General features: G+C 43.6%; 1 protein-coding gene across 7 annotated transcripts in view; it reads left to right on the top strand.

The window, feature by feature from the left end:
• The window catches only part of CDKAL1 (CDK5 regulatory subunit associated protein 1 like 1), a 706,117-nt gene that overhangs the window by 527,128 nt on the left and 152,674 nt on the right, over positions 1 to 26,315 (top strand). For 6 of the 7 annotated variants that reach the window (XM_039237460.1, XM_039237461.1, XM_039237462.1 and 3 more), the window contains one exon: positions 3,519 to 3,581. In XM_039237460.1, coding sequence (XP_039093391.1) covers positions 3,519 to 3,581 — 63 coding nt within the window. Of the gene's footprint in view, positions 1 to 3,518; positions 3,582 to 19,790; positions 20,301 to 26,315 lie in introns of those variants that run through there. The other variant, XM_039237463.1, reaches the window with a different exon arrangement.

Genomic DNA, 26,315 nt, shown 5'->3' with positions numbered 1-26,315 from the left:
TCTTTAAACACCCGGAGAATTAACAGGCGCTCGCATGAAATATAATGTTTGTTTAAACAAGCTAAAAAGTGGGAGGTAGTTGAGACCCACACGATGATGCAATAGGAAAGTATCTAATTACTCCATTTTTGGCTCAGCGTTCAGTTTCAGTTAAAACTGCTACTAGCAAGGCTAAACAAGTTCTGTAGCCTCGTACCCTTAGCATTGTCTGCCTGTGAGAAACCAGCTCGCTAGCAAGCATGGCCACACGTCAGCCACTTGTGCATGACATCTTCCACGTGGCCTTTGCACTAGAATTTAGTAAAGGCTCTCGGTGTTTCTGTAATGAGCGGTTACAGTGTGGATGTAGAAACCTCTGAAAGCCCCGGATGTATTTCCGCACACTCAGCAAGCCAACTTGGAATATTGTGTCCACACATAGACTGTTCACAGGTAAGATCCTGAGAGCAAGATGCGGCATGGTTATTGGCTGGTATGTCCGTCTTGCTGTGTCACGGTATGGGTTACGATTGGTCCTTGAACTGTCTGCATCAAGTGTACGGAGCAAGGAATCTTGCTGGTTCGGGGTCTGGGGACTCTTGCCACAAGTAGACGTGGCCCAAGACCGGGATTCGGGATCTGGGATGGCTATTTCTGTAAAGGGCCAGGTAGTAAATACTTGAGGATTTATGGGCCATATGATCTCTGTTGTAACCACTCAGCTCCGCTCTTGTAGCATGGAAGTGGTCATGGATGATACATACACAGGAGCGTGTGGGCTGCATCTTGGTAAAATTTTGCTGACAAAACCAGGTGGTGGGCTGGATTGGCCCACAGGCCATCATTTACCAGCCGCTGCCCTGGATCCCAGAACACAGGCCACTGGGTTACAGGATTCTGACCTCATAGGAAAAATAGCAGTAGTTTTTCAGTTAACTGAACTAATATGTGTAACTTTCAGTATTCATAGCCAAGACTTCACTGTATTTGTATATAATAAATTTCTTGTCAGAAAGAGGAGAATTTTACCTTACTGGCTGCTTTGGGTACTAATCTGAATTGTTATTTACTTGTCATTTATACCCCACTTCCTTCCCAGAATAATTTGAGGTAAAAGGCATGTATAGATTTTAGCTGTCAAAATAGAGATATAAAACCAAAAACCACATGAAAAGGTCACACAAAACAACCTCTGAATATTCCATTTCCATCAGCCAACCCAAGCTAATGGCTCAGCCATTTCAGGTCTGAACAGTCTTTCAGACACCTCCTAAACTGAATACTGATATGCTCCATCTTTTATCCTTTCTAGCATCATTTTCTTCCTGGAAAAAAAAAAAAAAAAAAGTCCCACCATGTTTTATAGTGAGTCTTCTTCCAAAGGAAATGTTAATATCCGTCGTTTTTCTTCTGATTGAAGCATAAGCCAAGAACTGTTACACAACTGAGTGGGTACGTGTAAAGGACAGAGAAAATTGGAAGCTAATGACAACCTTGATGGGCAGGCTACCTGCTCAGTACAGATTTCAGGGCTCGCCCGGAGCCCAGGGACTGTTTCCAGATAGAGGCTCATCCCTGCTCCTTCAGAGTTTAGTGGTCGGAGGCCCATTTGAGAGGTGGACAGAGAGGGTAGGGGTTTGGGCTCGCGGCAAGGAGGGGTGATTTTTAGTGGGTGTCAGAATGTGGAAACACAGGCAAGTGACTTGAGAGACTGGCATGTGGAATTGTGACTCCAAAGACAGGGCCGGATGAGGGAAGCTGGTCTGTAGGAGGAGGCTGCGTGCATGCAGGTGGCTGATACAAGATCCTGGTTGTCAGCAGGCTCCGCTCCTCAGCCCAGTGGTTGCAGGTCATGCACAATCCAGGCCAGAGGACCTGCTCACGTCACTGGACGTGTGACAGACGTGCTCACGCAGACCCTGGAGTCGAAAGGAAGGACGTAGGGAAGTATTTCCCCAGGAAGCATGGATACCAGGCAAGGACGCATCCACAAGTAAAGACAGAAGCAGCCAGGAACCTGGTAGTTGGATTAACAACAGCAGAGGGGAGCGAAGCAGGGCGGGGGCTGTGGAAGGGACAGACCGGCCACACTCGTGCCAGAGTGTAAGACATGGCGGGGGACAAACTACGGCGAACACGAGATAAACAAAAAATAAATTCTAAATTTTCCTTAATGTTTACTTACTTTGGAGAGACAGTATGAGCAGGGGAGGAACAGAGAGAGAGAAAGAGATGCAGAATTGGAAGCAGACTCCAGGCTCTGGGCTGGCTGTCAGCAGAGTCTGACACGGGGCTTGAACCCACGAGCTGTGAGATCATGACCTGAGCTGAAGTCGGACACTTAAGCGACTGAGCCACCCAGGCGCTCCAAAGAAAATAAATTCTATAATTGGCATCTGAGAAGACGTTTGACATCTGTCTTAAAGATGTTTTATCTGCTCTGTAAATTGAGAATGTTCTAACCTTTAAATGGAAGAGAGAAATCAAGAATTTCCAACTTTCAAGGCACCTGGGTGGTGGAGTTGGTTAAGTGTCTGACTCTTGATTTTGGTTCAGGTCATGATCCCAGGGTCATGGGATCAAGCCTGAAATTGGGCTCTGTGCTGAAAGCACATGGAGCCTGCTTGGAATTCTTTCTCTCCCTCTCTCTGCTCCTCCCCAGCTCCCATTCTCTCTCTCCTCTGCCTCTCTCTCTCTGTCTCTCTGTCTCTCTCTCTCTCTCTCTCTCCCCAAAATAAATAAATAAACCTAAAAAAGAATATCCAACTTTTGTTGCAATCCCTTCACAGTTACTCTCGGTGAGAAGGCACATTGGGGCAGTGCTTGGCCTTATCCACCGAGGTCACCAGGGTGGTATGCTATTTGACTCTGTATCTGCTCTTCTGTAGTTTATCTTTTTTAAAAAATTCACACTGTCAAGCTGGCAAAGAGGATTGTTTTGTTAAAAAACTGAAATGAATTACAGAAAAAAGATCAGCTTTCGGAAGTTTTTGGGTCCCAGTACCCCGTTTAAGGGATTGCAGATCTGGTGATACAAGTCTTTTAAGTTTGCAAGGATAAGTTGTGAAGTGGAAAAAGTAAATTTTAGGGCAGTGTGTACAGAATGATCCCCTTTCTTCTTTTTTAAAATTTTTTTATTGTTTGTTTTTGAGAGAGAGATTGACAGAAGCATAAGAGGGGGAGGGGCAGAGAGAGAGGGAGACACAGAATCTGAAGCAGCCTCCAGGCTCTGAGCTGTCAGCACAGAGCCTGACACAGTGCTCGAACCCATGAACCATGAGATCATGACCTGAGCCGAAGTCGGACACTCAACCGTCTGAGACTCCCAGGCGCCCCAAGTGGCTTTCGTTTCTAATTGCCTCCCTGTGTCCCAGGTTGGCACTGTGGCCCCTAACCTTGCACAGCAAGGGTCTCTAAACAATATGCTAATGCGGGCAGGTAGGTAGAAAGACAGAGATGGGTAGGCCTGCATATGGATACAAGTGCACGTATATATTTTTGCCACCTGTCAACTCAGATGTTTGTGTTTTCTTCCACAGAAAAAGCAAAGAACAAGAGATCTTTCTCGGGTATTCCATTCTTACAATCCGTATGATCACAAGGTAAGAGAAGCATGGTCCTCATGTGTTCGATAGATGTCTCTCTGAACATAGAGCAGAAGTCGCACCCTTACGTAGCGATTCTGAAGTGCACCTTCCAGTTATGTTTAGATTTTCCTTTTAATTTGTCAGCTCTTTATGTCGTCCAAAGACATCAGAAACATCCTTATTTCTGAACTAATATATTCTGTTTTATTCACATTAGAATGCAGTTGCATGTTGTCCTTGAAATCTCAGAGTCGATGGATACACAGATCGGGGGGGTTTATTTATTTGGTTGATATTTTTTTTTCCTTCCAAACACTGAAGTGATACGCTTGACTTTTGAATTGGTAAAGATCATTGTGATAGTAACTGCCAACTCTTGGTTTTCCATTGCATCTGCTAGAAGGGTATTTTTTCCTAAATAAACTCCCCAACAATAAGCAGTGTATTTCATACTATCTGAAATATCCGCTGCCAAACATTTTGGCTTCCAGAAGACCAAACAGTGTCACGACTCCTCCGTGTTCGGCCCCAGCTTTATAGACTCATGGCCAGTCTTGCTTCATTTATGTCCCACACTCTCCACACACACACCCCCATGTTTGAAGAATTCCCGAACATCTTTTTACTAAGCATTTCACCATATATTTGTAAAAAATAAGGGCTCTTTAAAAAAAACAAAAACTCTTTTAACTGTTTCTAAAGAAAATGCTGCACACCACATCATCACGGGGAAATATATCACAAGAATTCTAAGACATGTGCACAACTTGTATATCACGTAAGGTTCCAGTAAATCTGTTAATTCGAGGTGATTTCAGAAGCGAACAAAAAATTTGCACAGTTGAAATGCTAATATAAACTTAAATCTTTATCTATGAATTTATAAGGCGACATGTGGTGGGGATTTTTTAACTAGCCAAAATAAGTAGTGTGAAAAGCATTTTCCTCAGTTGAGAATACGGGAGACGTCTGGATGCAGGAGGAAAAAATTGTGCCAGTTGTTCATAGAAGTCGAAAGATTTTCAGTAGCTTCTAGTGTTTCTATAGTGACCAGTTGACTTGAAGCGCCAACAGTGTGTGAACGAGGTGTTTCTGCTTCGTGTGACCATGGCAGTCTACAGTACTAAAAATTATATCACTTCAAGTTACATTTTTCAAGTTAAACCAGTCGCTTTGCAGAATGTGGCAATTTGTTTGAAAGAGATGGAGGGAGCCGGGGGCCCCTAACAATGGGAAGAGGAGGAAGGTGCAGGCTGATAAGTAATATGCCAGCAAAGGGAACCGGATTCCTGATGGGAATGGTGCTTTTTTTTTTTTTTTTTTTAGATGAAGCCATTTAACATAAATGCAGCAGTGGCTGAAGTTCACATTTAAGAACAACAAAAGGCTGTGACAAATCAAAGGTTTTGCCTGACTTGTGTGAATTTTGCCCACTTCTAACATTTTTTAATTCACAGTGAAGGGAAATTCCATTATTCTTTTATTAGAGCTCTTAATGGAACTTCGCCATTTGCAGCCTCTACCGGCTTCCTCTTCATATCCTTTGTGGCACTGTATCAAAGTCACCTCAGATTATTTTGGCTTCCCTTGTAAAGACTTCATTCCTCTACAAATTAGTCACTGGGCAATGAGGACTTGAATATAAATGCTAGATGGAGTTCCTTTTGATCTTTGCTTTAAGATCGGTAATAAATTATTGTAAGGAGTTAGACTCCTTGATGAGTGATTTTTGAAGTTCCAAAGGTTTGGCCTCCTGGCACCCTGCTCTCTTCTACATGCGTAGTGACGGAAAAGGGGAAAGTTTCCAAGCGGCTCCTGCCCCGTGCGCGCCGCCTCCCTCCTCTCTGGGCTCCATCCAGAGCAAGTCTACCCAGGTCACTTTCAACCTGGTCTCCTGTGGATCAGTGTTTACAAAGACTAGCATCACGGGGACTGAGTAACAGACACTGCTTTCTCAGTCTTAGAATGTACCTTTCTTCACCCCACAAATAAAATACAAGGAGGGCTACCTTTCCAGGTACTTGGTCATTTTAAGTATCCAATTATATTCAAACAAATTAGCTTTCTAAGCAGATAGGTTTTAGCTAGAACGTTTCGTAAGATGTGGTTAAAGTTGGCTTAAACGCCTCCTGCTCGGTGAGATTTCTGTAGTGACCTTTAAGTTAAATACATACATACATTATAAATGAAAGCTTGTGTAAAAGAAAATATAGGCTGTCTGTGATTTACTTGGAGAAATAAAAAGGCAGCAAGGCAGGGGTGGGTAGGGAGGCTATAGTAAGATTGGCCACGTGTTGATGATGATTGAAACTGACTGATGAGTTTATGGGGGTTCATCATGCTCTTCCTCATCTGTATATTTTTTCTACATGGTTGAAATTTTCCTGGGAGTGAACTTTTTGTGGTATTCCTTTCCTCGCTAGCTAAATTCCTTTTATTGTTAATTTTTCCCTTGACGTAAATTTATACCCAAGAAGCAACACTCAGCATTTCAGTGGGTTCATTATGCTGAGTAAACTCAAATGCAGCTCCTGTTCTAAAGTTGGCCCGACTTCCTGGGGCTTCATCCCAAATTATAGCAGGTCACTGAAATGATAGCCTTGCCTGCTAGAAACTGTTAAAACAGTTGTAATTACAAAGGGTAGTAAGTACAACCGTTCTCTTCTCAGTGAGTCAGTTACATTTGCTCTTCTCTCCTCCCCCCGCCCTCCTCAACCCAATGGAGATCGCTCCTGCCTGACCCCAGACACGGGAAAGTCACCGGGTTAAACAAACGTGTTGTTTGAGTGAGGCCAGGTGCATTTCTTAATCATACTCTGAAGCCATTGTTTAGGTTGTAAATGGTCAGTTGGTTTCCTCTTAAATGCTGTTGCAGAAAGCAAATAAAGCTTAGAGCACAATGTGCACTCAGAAGGAGTCTTAAGGAAAATACCTGATTTAGTTTTTACACTCTTAAGACAAATTTTGCTGGAGACTGGAAGAATTTCATTTTGGCCTTTTACCTCTGGTTCCATAAACATTTTTAAAATTGTTTTTAGTTCTTCTAATACAGACATATAAAAAGGCTTAACCAGAGCTAATTCCCATTTATCTGTCCTAATAAAAGAAAACATTGGAAAAGACAGTCCAAAGTGGCAGGTAATCGGATTGCATTTTGTGCGTTGGAGGCTGTCCTCTGTTCTTTTAATAAACACGTAATAAACATAGCTTGTACTTTCTGGAAACACATCATACTGCCTCCCAGGAACGGTTACAGGTCCGGAAGCCTTCCAGGTCCTGGAGTTGAACTTTTTCTTTGGATAAGTTATGGATAAGTAGAGGAGGCTATAATTAGAACACTTTTCATTAAAATGGCATGGTAGCTTCCTGTCTTTGGCCTGAAAAAAGTATTGCCCTGTGTATAAAAGATGTCTGTCTATCTATCTCTCTATTTCCTTCCTTTTTTTTCTTGTTAGATTTTATCAGAGTTACATATTCGGGGGGAGGAGCATGTCTAAGTTTATTAGCTAAACATAGATGTTGATAAAGTACTAATGTAAAAAGCTATGACAAAATATGAAAAGGTGTGGAAGGAAAAAGTACAAAATTCTGCTTAAGTCTGTAGTGGGTTTTTGTTTTTTTTTTAATGTTTTATTTATTCCTGAGAGAGAGAGAGACAACACGAGCAGGGGAGGGTCAGAGAGAGAGGGAGATACAGAATCCAAAACAGGCTCCAGGCTCTGAGCTGTCAGCACAGAGCCCGACGTGGGGCTCCGACCCACTAACGGTGAGATCATGACATGAGCCGAAGTCGGACGCTTAACCGACTGAGCCACCCAGGCGCCCCTGTAGTGGTTTTTAACATCTGCATAGTTGAATAAGTTTCTAAATGCAGTTAATCTGCATACATTAGTATATATTCCACCATTAAAAGTGAGTCTTTACAGATACCATATGTTTCCACTTATAAGTGGATCAGGAGAAACTTAACGGAGGACCGTGGGGGAGGAGAAGGGGAAAAATAGTGGGGGAGAGGGAGGAAGGCAAACCATGAGAGACTCTTGAATGCTGAGAACCAACTGAAGGCTCCTGGGGGTCGGGAGAGGGGAAGGGGGGTGATGAGCATGGAGGAGGGCACTTGTGGGGCTGAGCACTGGGTCTTATATGGAAACCACCTTGACAATAAACTATGAAGGAAAAAATAAGTCTTTAACAGGTTACCACTCTTACAGTTTCTGTATTTTGTGAAGTGGGCATCTCACGTTCTTTTAGTGACTGTAATTATTTTAATGATTTTCTACACTTGTAGACATGAATGACTAGGCACACATGAGAAGAAACATTATTATAAAGCTATGTTGGTGGAATAAGCTTTGGTTTTTTTCTTTTTCTTTTTTTTTTCTACAGGCACAGATGTGTATCAATTAAACTATAAACAAATTCATATGTGCCCCCGCAACAGCTGTGTATGAATACACTTGATGAGTTAGGCTGTGAGTAGATAGAAGACAAACATCAGTGCTTTCTTCAGCCAGAGGACTTCTGTGCAGGCTTCTCTGCTCTGTACAACGCTGCTCAGAGTCTGCAAAGTCTGCCAGCCGGGACTATCAAAATCCATGTTTAATTCTCTCTCCTTACCTCATTACTTCTTCAGCTCTCCCCACCTTCCCCCCCATCCACATACAGTCCACTTTTAAAAAGAGTATTTCTAACAAATATAGATGTCTGGTTTCCCAAATCACAGTCAGCCTTAGCAGCACTTACAGAGAGGGTGGTTATTGCTTCAAGAAGCCAGAGCTCCACTAAAACGTGGCGGCATACTGAAAATGAAGGCCAGGGCAAGGCCATAAAGACTCTAAGTCATTAACGAAGGGACTCTAAAAAGTGCAGCTGCCCAAGACCACTTAATTTGGACCCAAACACCCAAAGATCCCACATGTTTTAGGGGTCCCAGAGTTAAATGACAGGGTCTTACATACATCAAGAAGCAGATGTTTTAAAATAGTGGAGATGTGGGTAGTCTGTTTTTAGAAACAGTGATATTTTAAGGGTAAATATTACTTATCTTGGAAACTCTCTGATATAGCTAGTTTCTAAAGGTTGGGCAAACGAAGTATTATACAAAGTGCTTTAACAACGGAGAAATAGTAAACGAGTGGTTAAACATGTGTTGGTAATTGGGTAAAGGACCAAAAAAAATGTGAGCTGGAAAAATGAGGGTAGGATCCATATTCCTCCCCCAATTACTTATTTATATAATTAGATACTGTAAAAATATTAAAGGAAAAGATACTTTTATCTTAACGGCTCTGGTAGGCATAACTTGAGTAGATAAGTGTAACACATCAGCACAATGCATTTTTAAGTGCAATATTAAATATAAAAAAATACTGATATGTATTTGCAAAACTCCCACTTCCTAAGACTGCATTAAGAACTGCTACTAGTACAAAGACATCTGGGAATTCATGTCTACTAGTGTACAGTGAAATAGTAGTTAATACAAAGTGTAAAATATTGTCTGTGGCTTCATGTGGACAGAAGCACACAGCAAAATTTCATTTTAAAAGTCTTGGTGGGGGGGAACGTCTTGGGTTAAACCACCGTCCTTTCTTCCCTAAGAGACTATGAGTTTCTGTGGCATCAAGTTTCTGTACATACCTGAAGCAGAAGAGGGAGTTTCACTCTAGAAATCCTGTGCTGATGTACATTTCTCCATTCATCAGATTTGTCTAGTGACTTAAGGTAACAGAAGTCACCATCCCCAGCTCTTTATGACTGAGGAATAATGGCCATTTGACTCAGTCCCGAGGCAGCCACAGTATTGTGAAGCCTTCTTCATCCCTTGCACTTTGAGTAACATAATGTAGCAACAGAGTGCTCTGAGTGGTTCTCCCAGAGTGGGAGATGTGAATTTGGATTATTGCCTGCTGGCCCTGTGAAGCTTCGAGCTATCTGCTGTCTGGAAATAGCATATTCAGGTTTTAATGGATACGGCAGTCTATGATAGCCAGATTTTCATGGCCCGTGCGGATAAAGAAGCACATTATTGATTTGGCATGTTTATGCCGTGCTTAAAACACTTCTCCGCAGCAGATTGTCCAGAGCCATTTGTGCACTTCACTCTCCTCCCTGTCTTTGGCAAAGACTAAAAACTGTTTAAAAAGTAATCTCAGGGATGTTGCTAAATATCGGGAACAATTGGATACATGTCTAATTGATTGAGTCGCCTTAATGTTGTGCCACATGCCACCCTAAAAGCACGCTCAGGTTCTGGCCTCGAGGCCCAGGGAAGTGAATACTTCAGTGACTAGGAAAACCATCTTCATCGGCCCTGGGAATGCCACTCCAAAGCCAGGGGACTAACTCGGCCTCCGAATAGTGGACATAACTAAAGAGCTCTCTTGGCACAAAGTCTGTGCTTCCATTTGTCAAAATGTCTCTTCTCCCAAGGTGATCATATAATTGTTACCAAAGATGCAAACAGAGGTCAGCTGGTTCTTTTACTTCAGCAGCCCAAGTCCCTGGCTACCCGCTGCTTCCTGATCTGTGCCAAACAGATCCAAAAGCCTAACCCTCCCCAGCGTGTGATTCAGGCCGAGTAACTAACTCATCATGTTTCCTTGAGCCTACCTTTGCCACTGTACTTATGTGTTTCTTTTCCTCTTAAAAGGACATTGATCTGAAAGTTAAACGTTTTTCTTACATGTTAGTTTATGTTGTTACTCTGACTGCAGGGATGGGTAGTATGGAAGTATGTGTAAATGGCAGAGATTTTAATGCTGCTAAAGTGATACAGGCAGCTCCTGATGGATATGAGAATTCTGCTTTCCCAGGCACCCTGAGCGTAGACAAAAAGAATGGAATCTCAGTGGACCTGGTGGTGGTGGTGGTGTGATTGGGATTGGGATTAGGATTAGGATTACTACTCAGCTGGAGCACACCCTGTAACGGGTGGTGTCATAGCTTTACACACACACGTAACTCTCTTTGTCCGCATCCCTTCTGATTATCCCATTTTACAGTTGGGGAAACTGAGACATGGAGAGATTAAGTGACCGCTCAAGGTCACATAGCTAGTAAATTACAGAGCAGTCAAGCTCCAGGGCCTCGGCTCGTCACCCTGGGCCACGAGTAGCTGAAAAGCCACTGTGTAAGATAAAAAAAATCCACTGATAACAGGTGGATTGACAGTTCAAGCTCAAGGTCAAACTGGGCCTCCTTACCTGCCTCTCTACCCTCTTCCAAGTCTAAATTTAAACAGGTCAACTCGAGGGGTGCCTGGGTGGCTCAGTCGGTTAAGCGTCCGACTCAGTTTCGGCTCCGGTCTTGATTTCACGGTTCATGAGATCGTGCCTTACATCGGCCTTTGCGCTGACAGCGCAGAGCCTGCTTGGGATTTTCTGTCTCTTCCTCTCTCTGCCCCTCCCCTGCTTGCACGCTCTCTTTCTCAAAATAAAGAAATATTAACAAAACTATATTAATAAATAGGTAAACTCCACGTAGAAACAGAGGTGTGAGAATGAGAGAGAAAACAGAAGTAGGGGAAGAGCATTGAGGATTCCACTGAATGAGCTCCTTTTAAAGTGGCCAAGCCTGTCCTAAAAACCACCACCTTCACCTCCGCTCTCCCCCCGGGTTCACCTTATACCTGATTAATGTGGGCAAAGACATCTCGAATAAAGCGGGATGTCAGGGCTACTATCATCAGAGACTAACACGGATCAGTGCTCCCTGCACTCCATTTCTCATAGAGCCCTGCCCAACTTGCTTTCTTGCCTGACTCCTCCCTATGGGCGTGGGGGCAGGGCAGACTGACCTCACAGGGCTTCTGGCCAAAGGCTTTGGAATTCTTTAGGACCAACATGGCAGGAGGTGCTCATGCCAGAGAAACAGGGCAAGTCAGAGTCTAAACCACTGAGACAGGTCGAGGAGAAAATCAACTGAAATCGTAACACATAGAAATAGGAAAACGGCAGCAAGACAGCTTAGAAGCAGGTAAAATGCTGCCCTGTTCCATTTATCAGGACACCGGCTGGCATTCATGACTTCCTTCCATGGGCAGGTGCGGTCATGATGCAGAAAATGGAAAGTTTCCCGGATCCTGCGTTAACCAATGTCGTACTTAGTAGATGACTGTCGCTTGCATCTCTCCACCCGAGCCTTCTCAGCACCGTCAGTAACCGGAAAGAGCAACATTCATGACAAAATCCTTTGCCAACATTCAGTATGAAAGTATTAATAAAAAATAACCAGGAGATGATTTGCGTAGATATGGCAGTTACAGTATTTTCAAGTTATTTATCAAACCTAAAAGTACCCGCTAACCTGAAAGTTTTTGCTGCCGTTGGTTGTACCCTGCCTCCACGCCTCGACGATGCTTACCAGGCACACAAGGCAGGGAGAGGAACCGTACTGTCCCAAGGGCTGGAGCCTGGTACGACTTAGGTCACCCCCTCTAGTCCTCTGTCATCCGTGTTTGCACCCTGCCCCCAACCGTGTTTCGTGTCTCACCACCGCTGTGCACCGCCGCTTCCCCCCCCCCCCCCCCACCAACCACAACAACGCACTAGCCACCCGATCTGTCAGGGCTCAGAATTAGCAAATGAAATTGCAGGACACCCCGTTAAATTTGAGTTTCAGATACATAGCGACTACTTTTTCTAATATAAATATGTCTCGAGAAATACGTGGGACATATTTATATTAAAAATATTCATTTATCTGGGATTTATATGCAGCTAGGTATCCTTTTGTTTTTATTTTAATGCTTTTTTTATTTATGAGAGAGAGAGACAGCGTGAGCAGGAGAGGGTCAGAGAGAGAGACACACAGAGAATCTGAAACATGCTCCAGGCTCTGAGCTGTCAGCACAGAGCCCAATGCGGGGCTCGAACCCACAAACCGGGAGATCATGACCTGAGCCAAAGTCAGACACTTAACTGACTGAGCCACCCAGGCGCCCCATAGGTATCCTATTTTTATCTGACAATCCAGGTTGCATGTATATGACATATTTCACTTTGGCGAATTGAGATAGGGGAAAAGAAAAGAAAATTCAAAATGGAATGAAATTTAAAAGCATTATTTAAAAACCTCCCCTGCGTGTAATGTGAAGGATGGGAGGGGTTTTGTTCCTATTCCTCATCCCATCCTTCCTGTACAACATGCTTGGTCCACTCTCACAGGCTGACACCCGTGTCAGATGGAGTTTTGCCAACATTTACTGTTTTAATTAAGAAGATAAAACCCACCAGGGGCACCTGGGTGGTGCAGTCAGTTAAGTATCCAACACTTGATCTTGACTCAGGTCATGATCTCATGGTTTGTGGATTCAAACCCCACATCGGCTCTGGGCTGATGGTGCAGAACTGTTTGGGAATCTGTCTTTCCTTCTCTCTGCTCCTCCCCACTTGCGCTCTCTAGCTCTTTCAAAATAAATAAATAAATTTGAAAAATCAAAAAAAAAAGATAAAATCTATGGGGGGGGTTGTGATGGGGGGAAAAAGATGATGGGGCTTAAGATGGGCACTTGTGATGAGCATCAGGTGATCTTTGGACGTGTTGAACCTATTTTGTACACTTGAAAACTAATACTACACTTATGTTAACTGTAATTTAAATAAAAACTTAAAAAAAGATTAAACAACTTATTCACTTGACCTTAGTTTTCTAAAAACTTGTAACAAAATTTTAACCTGGGAATTCTGGAAAATCCTGTGGCAGACACAAACAGAAGTTAAATTAAAAAGTGCTCATATCTTATTCTCAAGGAATAAGAATATTCTTTTTCCCCCACCCTGAAAACACACTTTCTCAACAATATATTTAAAATTTTTTTTTTAATATTTTATTTATTTTTGAGAGAGAGACAGAGACAAAGCTTGAGTGGGGGAGGAACAGAGAAAGAGTGAGATACAGAATACAAAGCAGGCTCCAGGTGCTCAAGCTCACAAACCGTGAGATCGTGACCTGAGCCGAAGTCAGACCCTCAACCCACTGAGCCTCCCAGGCGTCCTTCTGAGCAATATATTTTATCATGAAATCTAATTAATGACTCCTCTGTAGCCGAAGTTATTTTTATTGAGATGTACCAAGAAACATTAATGTTCCTGATGTGCACGGCAACTAGTGTAGGCATTCACTAGAGAAACAAGCAAGCTGTTACTGCTGGGTTTGTTTTTTTTTTTTTTTTTTTCTTTAACTGTACTGCTTGGGTTTTAAGACTGTCGGGAGTTCTGTGATTGGTGGCCTGTGGGTTGATACTGTTTTTGGAATGGGCTCCCCGGGCCTGGCCTGCGTCTTCCTCAGCACATTATTTCAGTGGCTGAAAAGCCCCAGTGTGTGTGCGTCTCCTGTGATTACCAACCTGCAATACAGATTCCAACTTGCACAATTTCCAGAACTCTGTTGCCAAATAATAGTGAAATGCAAGTACTTGCAGGGCCAATAACTCGTCCTCTGCAGGTTTTTGTGCAAGATTAAGGAGACAGGATTATAGACAGGATCTGCAGTGCCTTTTTCGTGTATACATTAACACTCTTCTCTTGAAGTTGGAAGACTAGAATGTTAGCATCTGGGAAAAAAAAAATAAGATAACCAGCTTCTCCTAATGACTGTTAATATTTCCCATTATTCGACACTACCTCTGGGTGCCTTTCGGAATTCCGGAGATATTTCAAATGCACACGTGTCAAGTAAAAATAAGAGAGTTTTAAAAACTCAAGTTCTTTTTAATTCAGCTCTGTTAATATGTGGAACACACATGGGTAAGAAAATAGACTAGCCCATGTTTAATTACTGTCAGGTCTAATAATCTAGCCACTGTGCATGGAACAGCTCTCTCTTACTCACTTTAGGATGTTTTTCTTTTGAAGGGGGAGATTTTTTTTCATTTTTAATGTTTATCTTTTTGTAGAGAAAGAATGTGCACACTCTCACACACACACACACACACACACACACAGGCACGCGCGCGTGTGTGCGCACAGGGGAGGGGCAGAGAGAGAGGGAATCCCAAGCAGGCTCTGTGCCATCAACACAGGGCTGGACGGGGGGCTCAAACTCATGAACCGTGAGATCATGACTTGAGTCGAAATCAAGAGTCTGGACACCTAACCCACTGAACCACCCAGGTGCCCATGAATGGGGATGATTTTAAAGCCACTTGTTTGATTTTACTCTTCACTATTTCTTAGCAACATTTTCTTCCTCAGATTTAATTTAAACATTTAGGTTGATGTATTTAGGGTTTTAAAGTGCCTTTGCCCTCGGCACTACCCCTGCCTGGTTTTAGCCTGGTCTGACAGACCTGGTTTTAGCAAGCTGATTCTCTTCCTCTATCCAGTTCTTTGCGCTCCTGTTTTCTTTCTTTCTTTTTTTTTTTTTAATGTTTTATTTATTTCTAGGAGAGAGAGAGAGAGAGAGACCGGGTGAGCAGGGGAGGGTCAGAGAGAGAGGGAGTCACAGACCGAAACAGGCTCCAGGCTCTGAGCCGGCAGTCAGCACAGAGCCCGACACGGGGCTCGAACCCACGAACCGCGAGATCATGACCTAAGCGAACGTCGGACGCTTAACCGACTAAGCCACCCAGGCGCCCCTGTGCTCCTGTTTTCTTACCACTCCGCTTCTTCACTTCTCCACACATTATGTTAGATATTCTTGCTTTTTGCCCTCCATTATGTTTCCGTTTGGGGGTGTAATTCTTGGAATCTTCAACATGGTGCCTTCTGATACTTTCTTGCCATTGGCGAGAGTAATGTGGCAACTCAGCACGGAGGCCCATCGTCTCTTCATGTCATCCTCAACTGTAGGACTGGGCAAGCCTTCAGAGCCCTTGAACCCCCCCCCCCCCCCCCCCCCCCGCATGGGTAAGGAAAGGGCTCCTTTGTCCTGTAGGATTCATCCTTCAAAACCCAGTTTCATTTCACCTTCTTTGCATCTTTTCTGACACACGCGGGAAATTGTCTTCATGCTCCCTCTCTGACCTACATATGCCTTCATTGTTTGCTTTGTCATGCTCTTAGCATTCCGTTCCATTCAGTAAACGTGAGTTTTTCCCTAGCGGACAGACACAGTAATAGGGGTAAGATGCTTCTTATCCAATGGGGAGTAGAGAGAGATGGTCACAAATATTGCATTTAATTACTTTGCCCTGTTACATATTTATTATTGACATGGCTCTTCCACCCTACTACACTGGGACTGCCATTAGCATGGGGAATCATGTCTTTTTGGGTTTTTTCCCCTCTCCGGGAAAAGACCTTGCATTATGGACTAGAATTTAATTGCATATATGAAGTACGTATATTTTACTTTTATTTTGACCTGCGTATCATAACTATACAAAGCACTTACTCATCATCCCACAGAAAATAACAAGGTTAAAAGCCAGTCTCTAAATTCCCAGTTTGATGCTCTGTCCATGTCACCACATACTTAGAATGTCAAGTAGTACTGGCCACAGCTGTGGGAGAATGTACTGTTTGTTCTTGGTTTTTAATTATAAAATTGGTAATCACTTAATCCAGTATTCAAAGAAAGCCTTCCTCCTACCCTTACAGACCCATTTCCCCTCTCCAGAAGCAGCCACTCTTTCCGGTTTTACGTGTATATTTCTCAAGTTACTTTTGCACTTATGAGCGCATACCTACCTGCATGTGTGTGTTTGTGTAGATGCGTGCTTTTTTTATTCAAATGTTAATGTACTACAAATTCTTACGTTTCTTTTTGCACTCGATAGCATATCTTGGAGATAATTTCAATCAGTATATAAAAACCCGCCTTGTTCGTTTTTTTTAAAAAAAGGATAAACGTATCTGTCCTGAGCCATATGTTGACCACATTTAACTAGATTCTTACCGATGGATCTTTGGGTGGCTTCTGATCTTTGGATCTTACAGGCAGTGCTACAGTGTATAATCTCACAAACATGTCACTTCATGTATGCATAAATATTAACTGTGTGATAAATTGCTAGAAATAGAATGGCTGTATCAGCCCTGGGTGTGTGCATTTTAAATCATGGTAGGAATCACAAGATCCCCACTAGACAAGAAGTTCCAGAATACATTCCCACCAACAATGTAAAACAGGATTTCCTCACACCCTCCCATATATACTATGTCAGCTAACTTATAAAATCTGTTCCTCTTAGGGCAAAAGCGATATCTTATTATAGTTTTCATTTGTATTTCTCTGCTGTGTGTAGCCACTCGGTGGTTAGAAATAGTCACAAGAAAAGAATAATTTGGTCTTTGATTCCGCATACTTGTACATTCAAAACTTTAAAATTCTAACTCCTATACCTACCAGCTGTAGGACCTTGCCAAGATACTTAGGTTTTCTTTACCTCTGTTTCCTCTGTAAAACGAGAATAAAACTGTAAAAACACTCCTGATTTTAAGACTTACCATTAATTTCTATAACACCAAGAAAGGAAAGTGGCATCACCTATTATAATGTCGAGACACCATTGATTAGAAGATACTTCTCAACTGGAGAGATGCTAAACTGTAAAGAGCTGTGCAGTGTAAAATTAGTGAAATTTGCCAGGGCCTGCTTTATCGGACTGTCCTAAGGGTGAAGTGGAAGCCTTCTAGAAGATAACTCAGCACACAGTAAGTGCTTAATAAATGACCATTCTTGTTCTTAAAGTAAAATTATACTTTTTTTTTTTTTAATTTCTGAGAGAGAGAGAGAGAGAGACAGCATGAACAGGGGAGGGCCAGAGAGAGAGGGAGACACAGAATCTGAAGCAGGCTCCAGGCTCTGAGCTGTCAGCACAAAGCCCGACATGGGGCTCGAACCCATGAACCGCGAGATCATGACCTGAGCCAAAGTCGGCCGCTTAACCAACTGAGCCACCCAGGTGCCCCAAAAATTATACTTTTTAAATGTCAGCTTCACCACTAGTATCCGGCACATTAGGGTGCCTCAGTAACCTCAGTAGCCGGTCCTGTTACCATTATTGCTAGTAATGCAAACTTAAAGTTACTCCAACCTAAGCTGGGATTTTGTCTGTTTTATCCAGTACATTTTCTTCAACACCTAAAGCAGTGCTTGGCACAGGAGGGCCACTCTGTAAATATTTGTTGATTGAAGAAATTAACCTATTTCTTCCTCCAAAACGTCTGCAGAAGTGTACGTAGAAATCTTAATTTTTCCCGAGTAGCAGGTGCTGTGGCTGTTGATCTCAGGGTTCTGTGATCTCTAACTTTCTTCTCCCTACCCCCATACTTGCTCAAACCACATGATTTCATTAAAAAAAAAAAAAGAAAGAAAGAAAAAAACCCTGAACCCTATGGAGCTCTGCATAAAAAATCAAACTTTATTTATAAAACCGAAAACCTTGAATAGAAAAGAATATGAATTGAGGATATTGTTGTTATAATTTTTTTTTCCTAAACACTAAGTCAAAATGTACATCATGTAATCTGTACAGGTTCCTAATAAAAGTCTGAGAAGATTTGTATAAGTCCTACATTTTAGAGTTTGCATTTTAGAAACACAATATATACCAGAACGCCTGGGTGGCTCAGCTGGTTAAACGTCCGACTCTTGATTTCTGCTCAGGTCATGATCTCTTGGTTCCTGAGATCAGGCCCCACTGTAGGGCTCTATGCTGACGTCACAGAGCCTGCTTGGGATTCTTCCTCCCTCTCTGCCCCACCCATGTGCTCACGTGTGCACTCTCTTTCTCAAAAAGTAAATAAACTTAAATAGAATACAATATGATATTTTTACAGCTGATCTTACAGTACATCCATTACGGAAAGAGTAAGGAAATTAGACCTCTTATTTTGAAAGTACCATATATTTTTTGTTTATTTAAGGAAGGAGGGGGGCTACCAGCAGAAGAAGAGGAAAAGAGAGAATCCCAAGCAGGCCCGAGTGCAGCGCCCGATGCAGGGCTCGAACTCACAAGCCCTGAGATCATGATTTGAGCCAAAATCAAGAGTCACATGTTTAACCAACTAAGCTGCCCAGAAGCCCCAAAATTACCATATTTTTTAAATTGAGCATGTGTCCTTGTGCAAAACCTTTTCTTCTTCCAGGCTATAAAGATGTGGACTTCAGGAAAGTCTTCATTATTACATAAAGTAGATATTCTTTACACTCCGCTTTTTTGAAAAAAAAATTTTTTAACTTATTTATTTTTTGAGAGAGAGAAACAGAGTGCAAGGTGGGTAGGGTCAGAGAGAGAGAGAGACACAGAATCTAAAGCAGGCTCCAGGCCATGAGCTGTCAGCACAGAGCCTGACATGGGGCTTTAGCCCACAAACCATGAGATCGTGACGTGAGCCAAAATCGGACATTTAATCAACTGAACCACCCGGGTGCCCCTACTTTTTTGAATTTTAGTATTTTCTCACTTTAGACAGATTGATCTGATAGGCTTAGCTTTATTTAACTTGAATTGGAATTGGAATATTGCCATGCAACAAAGGTCCGTTTTGACCCTTCCAGAATTTAAAATGTAATATTCATTTAGTCACTTTTAAAAGGGAGATGTGGCGGCACCTGGGTGGCTCAGTTGGTTAAGCGTTTGACGTCGGCTCAGGTCGTGATTTCGCCGCTCATGGGTCGAGCCCCACGTCAGGCTCTGTGCTGACAGCTCAGAGCCCGGAGCCTGCTTTTCATTCTGTGTCCCCCTCTCTCTGCTTCTCCCCAGCTCATGCTCTGTCTGTCTCTCTCTAAAAAATAAATAAACATTAAAAATACAAAAATAATATAAAAAGGAGATGTGGAGGTGCCTGGGTGGCTCAGTTGGTTGAGTGTCCAACTCTTGACGTCAACTCAGATCTTGATCTCAGGGTCGTGGGTTCAGGCCCCACACTGGGCTCCAGTGTGGAACCTACTTAACAAGAAGAAGAAGAAGAAGAATTTTAAAAGGAGATGTGAAATACATCTTTGAATTTGTGTTTTGAAAATGTATTTTTATAAATATTAATATGTACATATATGTATATTAGATATACAAAAAATATGCAGATACATGTCCATGTCATGACTAAAATATAATCTTTAGCTATAATATCAAGATTAGTTGAGATAACATAATTCCCCCCAAATAGCCCATGTTTTCCAGCTGATAGTATTTTTCCCACTTTATTACCAGCCGCCTTTGAATGGTTTCAAGTGTAGTCAGAAATTAAATGTGGGTGTTTTTACCATAAACTGAGTGGATAGTGTTTGCGTCAGGAGTCTTGTGGAAAATTCAGTGTACGCACCACCTCTGTGCAGCGTGTCCCTGCTCCGGGGCCCCTGTGGTACGAAGAGGAGCCCTCTTGCTCTAGTCCGACCATCTTTATGTGGAGGAAGGTCCCTGCCACACATTCTAGAAGCCCACGTATCTCACAGCCCCAGCGGCTGATGTGCGCGTCTGACTTCACAGAGCCTCACCTTTCACCTGCTTGAAGAAGGGAAGGTCAGAACCTGAAAATTTGCTCACAAAAACTGAAGCAGACTTCCTCTCCCTACAAAATACTGCCAAGATCTGCAGGTGGCTTAGAAGAGCAGAACAGCCAAGCTCTCACTCAGTCTATGCCCCAGCGGGTCCGCAGCTGCTGACACCCCAGGTCTGTCTGTCAGCGACACCTCCCGAGGCCTGGTCAGCGGTTCAGCGTTCCCGTCTGCTTCTCCAGAGGCTTCAGCGAGCGTTGACCAGTTTCCAGTTTGGTCCCGATGTGCAGAGGTGCTCATTTGTAAATACAGACCAATGGTGGGGCACCTGGGTGGCTCGGTGGGTTGAGGTCCGACTTTGGCTCAGGTCATGATCTCACAGTTCATGAGTTCAAGCCCCGTGTCGGGCTCTGTGCTGACAGCTCAGAGCCTGGATCCTGCTTCGGATTCTGTGTCTCCCTCTCTCTCTGACCCTCCCCTGCTCACGCTCTGTCTCGGTCTCCCTCTAGGATAAACAGTAAATAAAAATTAAAAAAAAAAAAAAATAAAGACCAGTGGCTTTAACTCATGGATGAGAAATCTTGTTCACATTAAGCATTCATAATAAGTTTTAAATATGTAACAGACGTGCATTTACTGCTTCCCTCAAGGACTGCAAAACGCTTCCCGGGGTATCTAATTTCATAGTATCCGGGTAGTAAGTTCACAGCGCGGTAGGCGCGCGTTAGCGTGTTGATCCCTACCAGGGCTTTTCACACCTCCCCGGCCTCTCCCTCCCGGCTTCTCTGCCTTGCTGTTCCTTGTTGCTGCTGTTGCCTGTTCCCACCAGGGTTCTGTTCCTTGAGCACGCATGGCCGCCCCCCTGTATCCCAGACGTCTACACAGCGGACGCCGGGGCATTGCCTTTGGGTGGTGCCTCGACAGTGTGGGACCCTGTGGGACTGAACTGATCCTCTCTCTTTACATGCTCTTTACTGCCTTGATGCGTGTTAGCACATCACTCCAGCCGCCCACCCGTAGACCACAGTGCCATCCTTCCCTTCTCCCTCTCCCTTCACCTGCCCCTTTTGGCCAGTCGTATTTTTCCAGAACTGGTGTGTGTGATTCATCTGGACAGGACCTCAGCGTCTTCGCTGCAGCTGCCTCGGGGCAGGCCTGTGCTGTTTCGCTGCTGGACCTCTTCATCTGTCCGGGATCAGCCTCCCCGTTTCCAGCCTCACTGGCCTCCCAAACCCCAGTCCTTTCTCCCACTGCTTTGCAGGGTTGTTTGTAAGGTGCACTGCACACTGCATTAATCCCCTGTGCAAAGTACCCCCACAGCCCTCACTGCTTACAGAGTAAGAGCCCCAGGGTGACGTTATGGCCCACAGCCCCTCCCCTTTCCCCTTGAGCTCCAGCCCTCCCAATTCTATGCCTTTCCCAGATACTCTGCGCTCAGTCTCCGTTTCCCACGTCTTTGAACTGGCCGCTTTCTCTAGAAGCTGCAGTTTCTGCCTTCACCTGTCTCGTCTCTCCCTTGAGAAGACCCTCTGGGAGGAAGACTCCTGTGTTCTTCCGCTGCCCACCTGCTCCAGGTGAGGTGTCCCTTTAATGTGCTCATTATTGTCCTTCCGCCTACCCTGGACTGTGGACGCTTTGAGGACCAACATTGGGTCAGTCGGGTGTGTCACCCCGAAGGATCAGCGCAGTGGCCCACACACAGTAGATGTTCAGTAAAAATTCATTTAAAGGACGAAGGTGATGATTTTCCGAGGTCTCACTGTCTCTCACACAGGTACTCTTGAATATGTATCTCCCAGGCGTCTTCAGTGTTCCGTGCCCACCTGGTAAATTAAAAAGCTGTGTGAACAAGCAGTGGTTTCCATATTTCATATTTCAAAGACATCTTTTCTATTCTGCCAGTTATGTTCCACTTACATAAAATTCAGGGGAATGATCTGGAAGCAGGGTGTGCTTCTGGAGCTCTCTGAAGAGTGCAAGCTTCTCATGATGGAGTGTGCTCCTTCCCAGCCACAGGTCCACAGTAAGATCACCTGGGGTGCTTAAAAATTGACTGATGCCTGAATCGCACGTGCCTGCGCAACTTGTGTGAGTGTGTGTGTGAGAGTGTGTGAATCTGTGACGTTGCTTCCAAATGCTCTAAGTGAGATTATGCTACTTGGCATCGTTATAAAGTTATGCTTTCCCATCTCAGCTGAGCCCTCAACTGGGATCCTTTCCTGCATCTGCACACAGCCCCCCTCCCATTTCTCCTGGCACTTACCCTAAACATTTATGACCCTCGTACCTCACCCCCACCTGTACTGTGCATGTGCATGCGTGCGCGCGCGCGCGCACACACACACACACACACACACACTCTGCCCCCTCTGAGTTGATCTTCTGTTGATACAGCTCAAACAGCAGATCTGAATCTACCATTTTGAATTTCTAGTTTTACCCATATTGTATTTAATCTGATAACGTGACCTACCATTACGGATCCTAACCAATTTACTGGATATTTTATTTAGGATTATGGTATGAATAACCCAACTCATGCTGGTTTCAACCAAGAGATAATTTATATTTATAGTTTATTGGCTCCCTTAATTAAAAATCAAGATAGGGTGGGGGATGGGGTAGATGGGTGACAGGTTTCAGGAGGGCACTTGTTATAATGAGCCCCAGGTGTTGTATGTAAGCGATGAGTCACCGAATTCTCCTGAAACCAATATTGCACTGTATGTTAACTAGCTAGAATTTAAATTAAAAACTTTAAAAAATATATTTAAAGATATACTTTGCATTAAACAAGGCTTGATTCAGAACTGAGAGGGAGTCACCACTAGCAATCCTTGTTCTACTACTGGGCGGGCTTTGATAGATCAGCTCTTCTCAGGCTCACCTCCCTGGAGGTAGCAAAGTGGCTGCTGTAGCCCCATCCATCGTTCCTCATGCTACCAAATACAGAGAAGGCAACAGGCCACTCTCCTGGAAGATCCAACTGAAGCCCCATGCAGCCCGATTGATTTGGGTTATGTGCACTTTACTGAATTTGGAGTTAGATTGACTTAAGCTAGCCAGGATTCTCACCCCAAGAGCAGAGGGTGCAATTAACCCACTTAAGCCACAATGGCTACACGGTGAGGGAGGTGGGGTGAGTGGGTGGAGAGTGAGTTCCCCAAGAAATAATGAAAAAGCAACAGGGGTGCCTGGATGGCTCAGTCAGTTAAGTGTCCTACCTTGGCCCAGGTCATGATCTCAAAGTTCGTGGGTTCGAGCCCCACATCGGGCTCTGTGCTAACAGCTCAGAGCCTGGAGCCTGCTTCAGATTCTGTCTCTCCCTCTCTCTCTGCCCCTCCCCAGCTTGTACTCTGTCTCAAGGCCTGCTTAGGATTCTCTTTCTCTCTCAAAAATAAACATTAAACAAAAGACAACAACAGCTCTTCACAATAATACAAATTATGATCATATTGTCTACAAGGACTTAACCAACATTTGAGCAAAGTGCTTTGAATGTGAAGTGTCACACGTACGTGTATAGTAAGATTGCTGGGCCATACTGGACCATTTCGAATTTCTAGTGAAGTGAACACAAAAAAATATTTATAATATGTTCTACTTTTTAAGCAGTCTATTTTTATAAGTAGTATAAGAAATCACTCCATCATAGAATTTGTGAATTTAATTTTTTTTTTTTACAAATGTTAAGACTCACTGTACTAAGTACTTACTGGAAGTATGATAAATAGAGTCTGAAGAACTGACTTCAAACAGGTTTTGTCGCTTGACTTTGGAGCTCTTTTCTCTGATCACTAGTTTTGTTGCCTGATAGGCGCACACATAAGTCATACCTGTCTTCTCTATCCAACAGAATTACCATATGGAATGAGATCATGTATGCTAACGCAGACAATAAGAAAATACAGTGAGGCCACCTGGGTGGCTCAGTCAGTTGGGTGTCCAATTTCGGCTCATGATCTCATGGCTCCTGGGTTCAAGCCCCACGTCGGGCTCTGTGCTGACAGCTCAGAGCCTGGAGCCTGCTTCAGATTCTGTGTCTTCCTCTCTCTCTGACCCTCCCTTGCTCACGCTGTCTCTTTCTGTCTCTCAGAAATAAATCAAACATAAAAAAAAAAAAGCACAGTGAATTGTTACTGTTTCACCGCCTCATCGGGTTGAGTTTACCTGGCCAAAGACAATGTCATTGTAACTAAAATGTAATTCTGTACTACTAACACATTGCCTTTGTTACTTAAAACCTGTTTTGTTTTTGTTTTTGTGTGAAGACTCCAAGTAGCTTATGTAAAAAGCCCCTAATAATGTGTCTTAGGATAAAATAGGAAGAACCGTGTTGTTCACCCACAAAATCGGAGTCATTGCTATGGTGGCAGATAAAAGCCCAGGCTTCTGGGGAGCAAAGGCAAATAGGTAAACAGCCAAGTACACAGCTTTTGTTTTTTTACTAACAGGAAGTATTATCATTCAGGAGGAGTGACAGCCTTTTCTTAAGGCAGATTTCTAAGTAGAATATGTCCCATCAATCTTTCTGTTCAGGGGCATTGAACAGCATAATGGGCCCGCGTTGTCCCACACAACTTACAGAACCCAGTAAGCTTTGAAACTATTTTGGACAGTTTTTAATAGAGAAGCACTCTACCCTAGGTTTTAATATGCCATTTTGTAGCTGTGCAGTCTGGGCAGTTGGCTTAACTTCTCTGAGCTAATCTCTAAAATGGAAATTTAGAAAAATAGCACCTACCCCCTAGGGTTATTAGAAGGAATTTTAAAACAAAGGGAATATATGTTAAAGAGATGGGTACAGTGTTCTGAATGTAGTAAGTGCTTAATAAATGTTAGCTGTTACAGTTGTCTTTACAAACTCTTATTGTTCAGGAAACACTTTTTGTTATACTTAGATATCTATAAAAGATTGTTAACTTTATTGTCGTTAAAGCGCATATGTGATTAAATACTAGACAGTATCACCAGGGTCCTTCAACTGGAAGGGGCAGAAAGGGGGGATGGGGAGAGAGACAGAGACAGAGACAGAGACAGAGAGAGAGAATCCCAAGCAGGCTCCATGCTGCCAGTGCAGGGCTTGAACTTAACAAAACCGTGAGCTCATGACCTGAGCTGAAACCAAGAATCAGATGCTTAGCCAGCTGAGCCACCCAGGTGCCCCTGTGTGCCTGTTTTTTAAGCTTTAAACTTTTAAAATAGCGCTAAGGCAGGTCAAGATATCCTGACAGTTAGTGAAAAGCCTGTGGAGGGAAGGGTCAAAAAGCTAAGTCACATGTGTGAACCCAGAGTGGACCTCCTAATTCACCCCGCACCTTAGAACCTGCTCAGATGTGTGGGGACCCATCAGCACCGTGGCCTGATTGACATGACCCCGCCTTCCCTTACATCAGCAGCCTTGTCCTGTGGCGCTGTCTTTATTTTTTTAATTTTTTTTTAAATTTATGTTTTATTTATTTCTGAGAGAGAAAGAGAGAGACAGCATGAACAGGAGAGGGTCAGAGAGAGAGAGGGAGACACAGAATCTGAAACAGGCTTCAGCCTCTGAGCTAGCTGTCAGCACAGAGCCCAATGCTGGGCTCGAACTCACAACTGTGAAATCATGACCTGAGCCGAAGTCGGACGCTTAAGCGACTGAGCCACCCAGGTGCGGCGCTGTCTTTAAACTCTAACCGCCTTCCCTCCAGGACCCCCCCCCCCCCATAAAGGCAGGAGAAAAGATAGACTAACTGTACTGATAACTCTAGATATAACCCTAAGTCACATGACCTTATGTATACCAATATATTGGTAACAGATAGATATTGATGTTTGTCCCTTAAATAGTCAAAGTAATAGGGTCTATATTTACAATCATTGAGGGGCTCCTGGGTGGCTCAGTTGGTTAAGCATCCAGCTTCGGCTCAAGTCATGATCTCATGGTTCCTGAGTTGAGTCCCGCGGCGGGCTCTCTGCTGCCAGCACACAGCCCTCTTAGGATGAACTGTCCCTACCCCACTCACACTCTCACTCTTGCTCTCATGCTCTCTCTCTCGCTCTCTCTCAAAAATAAACATTTTTTTAAATATTTATTTGGGAGAGAGCATGAGTGGGGTAGGGTCGGAGAGAGGGGAAGAACAGAGAATCCAAAGTGGGCTCCACTCTGACAGGAGAGAGTCAGAAGAGAGCCCAATGCAGGGCTCGAACCCGTGGACTACGAGAAAATGACCTGAGCTAAAGTCAGACGTTCGACTGAGTTAGACCCTGAGGTGCCCCACAAAAATAAACAGACATTTAAAAAAATAAGACTCACTGGATGTTAGCACTGGGAGGAACTGTAAGGTCAACTTAGTACAGCCCCTTCTTTTTTCGATCTTTTTCATT

This window comes from Hyaena hyaena, unplaced genomic scaffold (assembly GCF_003009895.1).
Source record: "Hyaena hyaena isolate Hyena2069 unplaced genomic scaffold, ASM300989v1 scaffold_125, whole genome shotgun sequence".
NCBI classification, from domain to species: domain Eukaryota; kingdom Metazoa; phylum Chordata; class Mammalia; order Carnivora; family Hyaenidae; genus Hyaena; species Hyaena hyaena.
The sequence above is the reverse complement of the archived record's forward strand: the minus strand, read 5'-3'. Positions and strand labels throughout refer to the sequence as shown.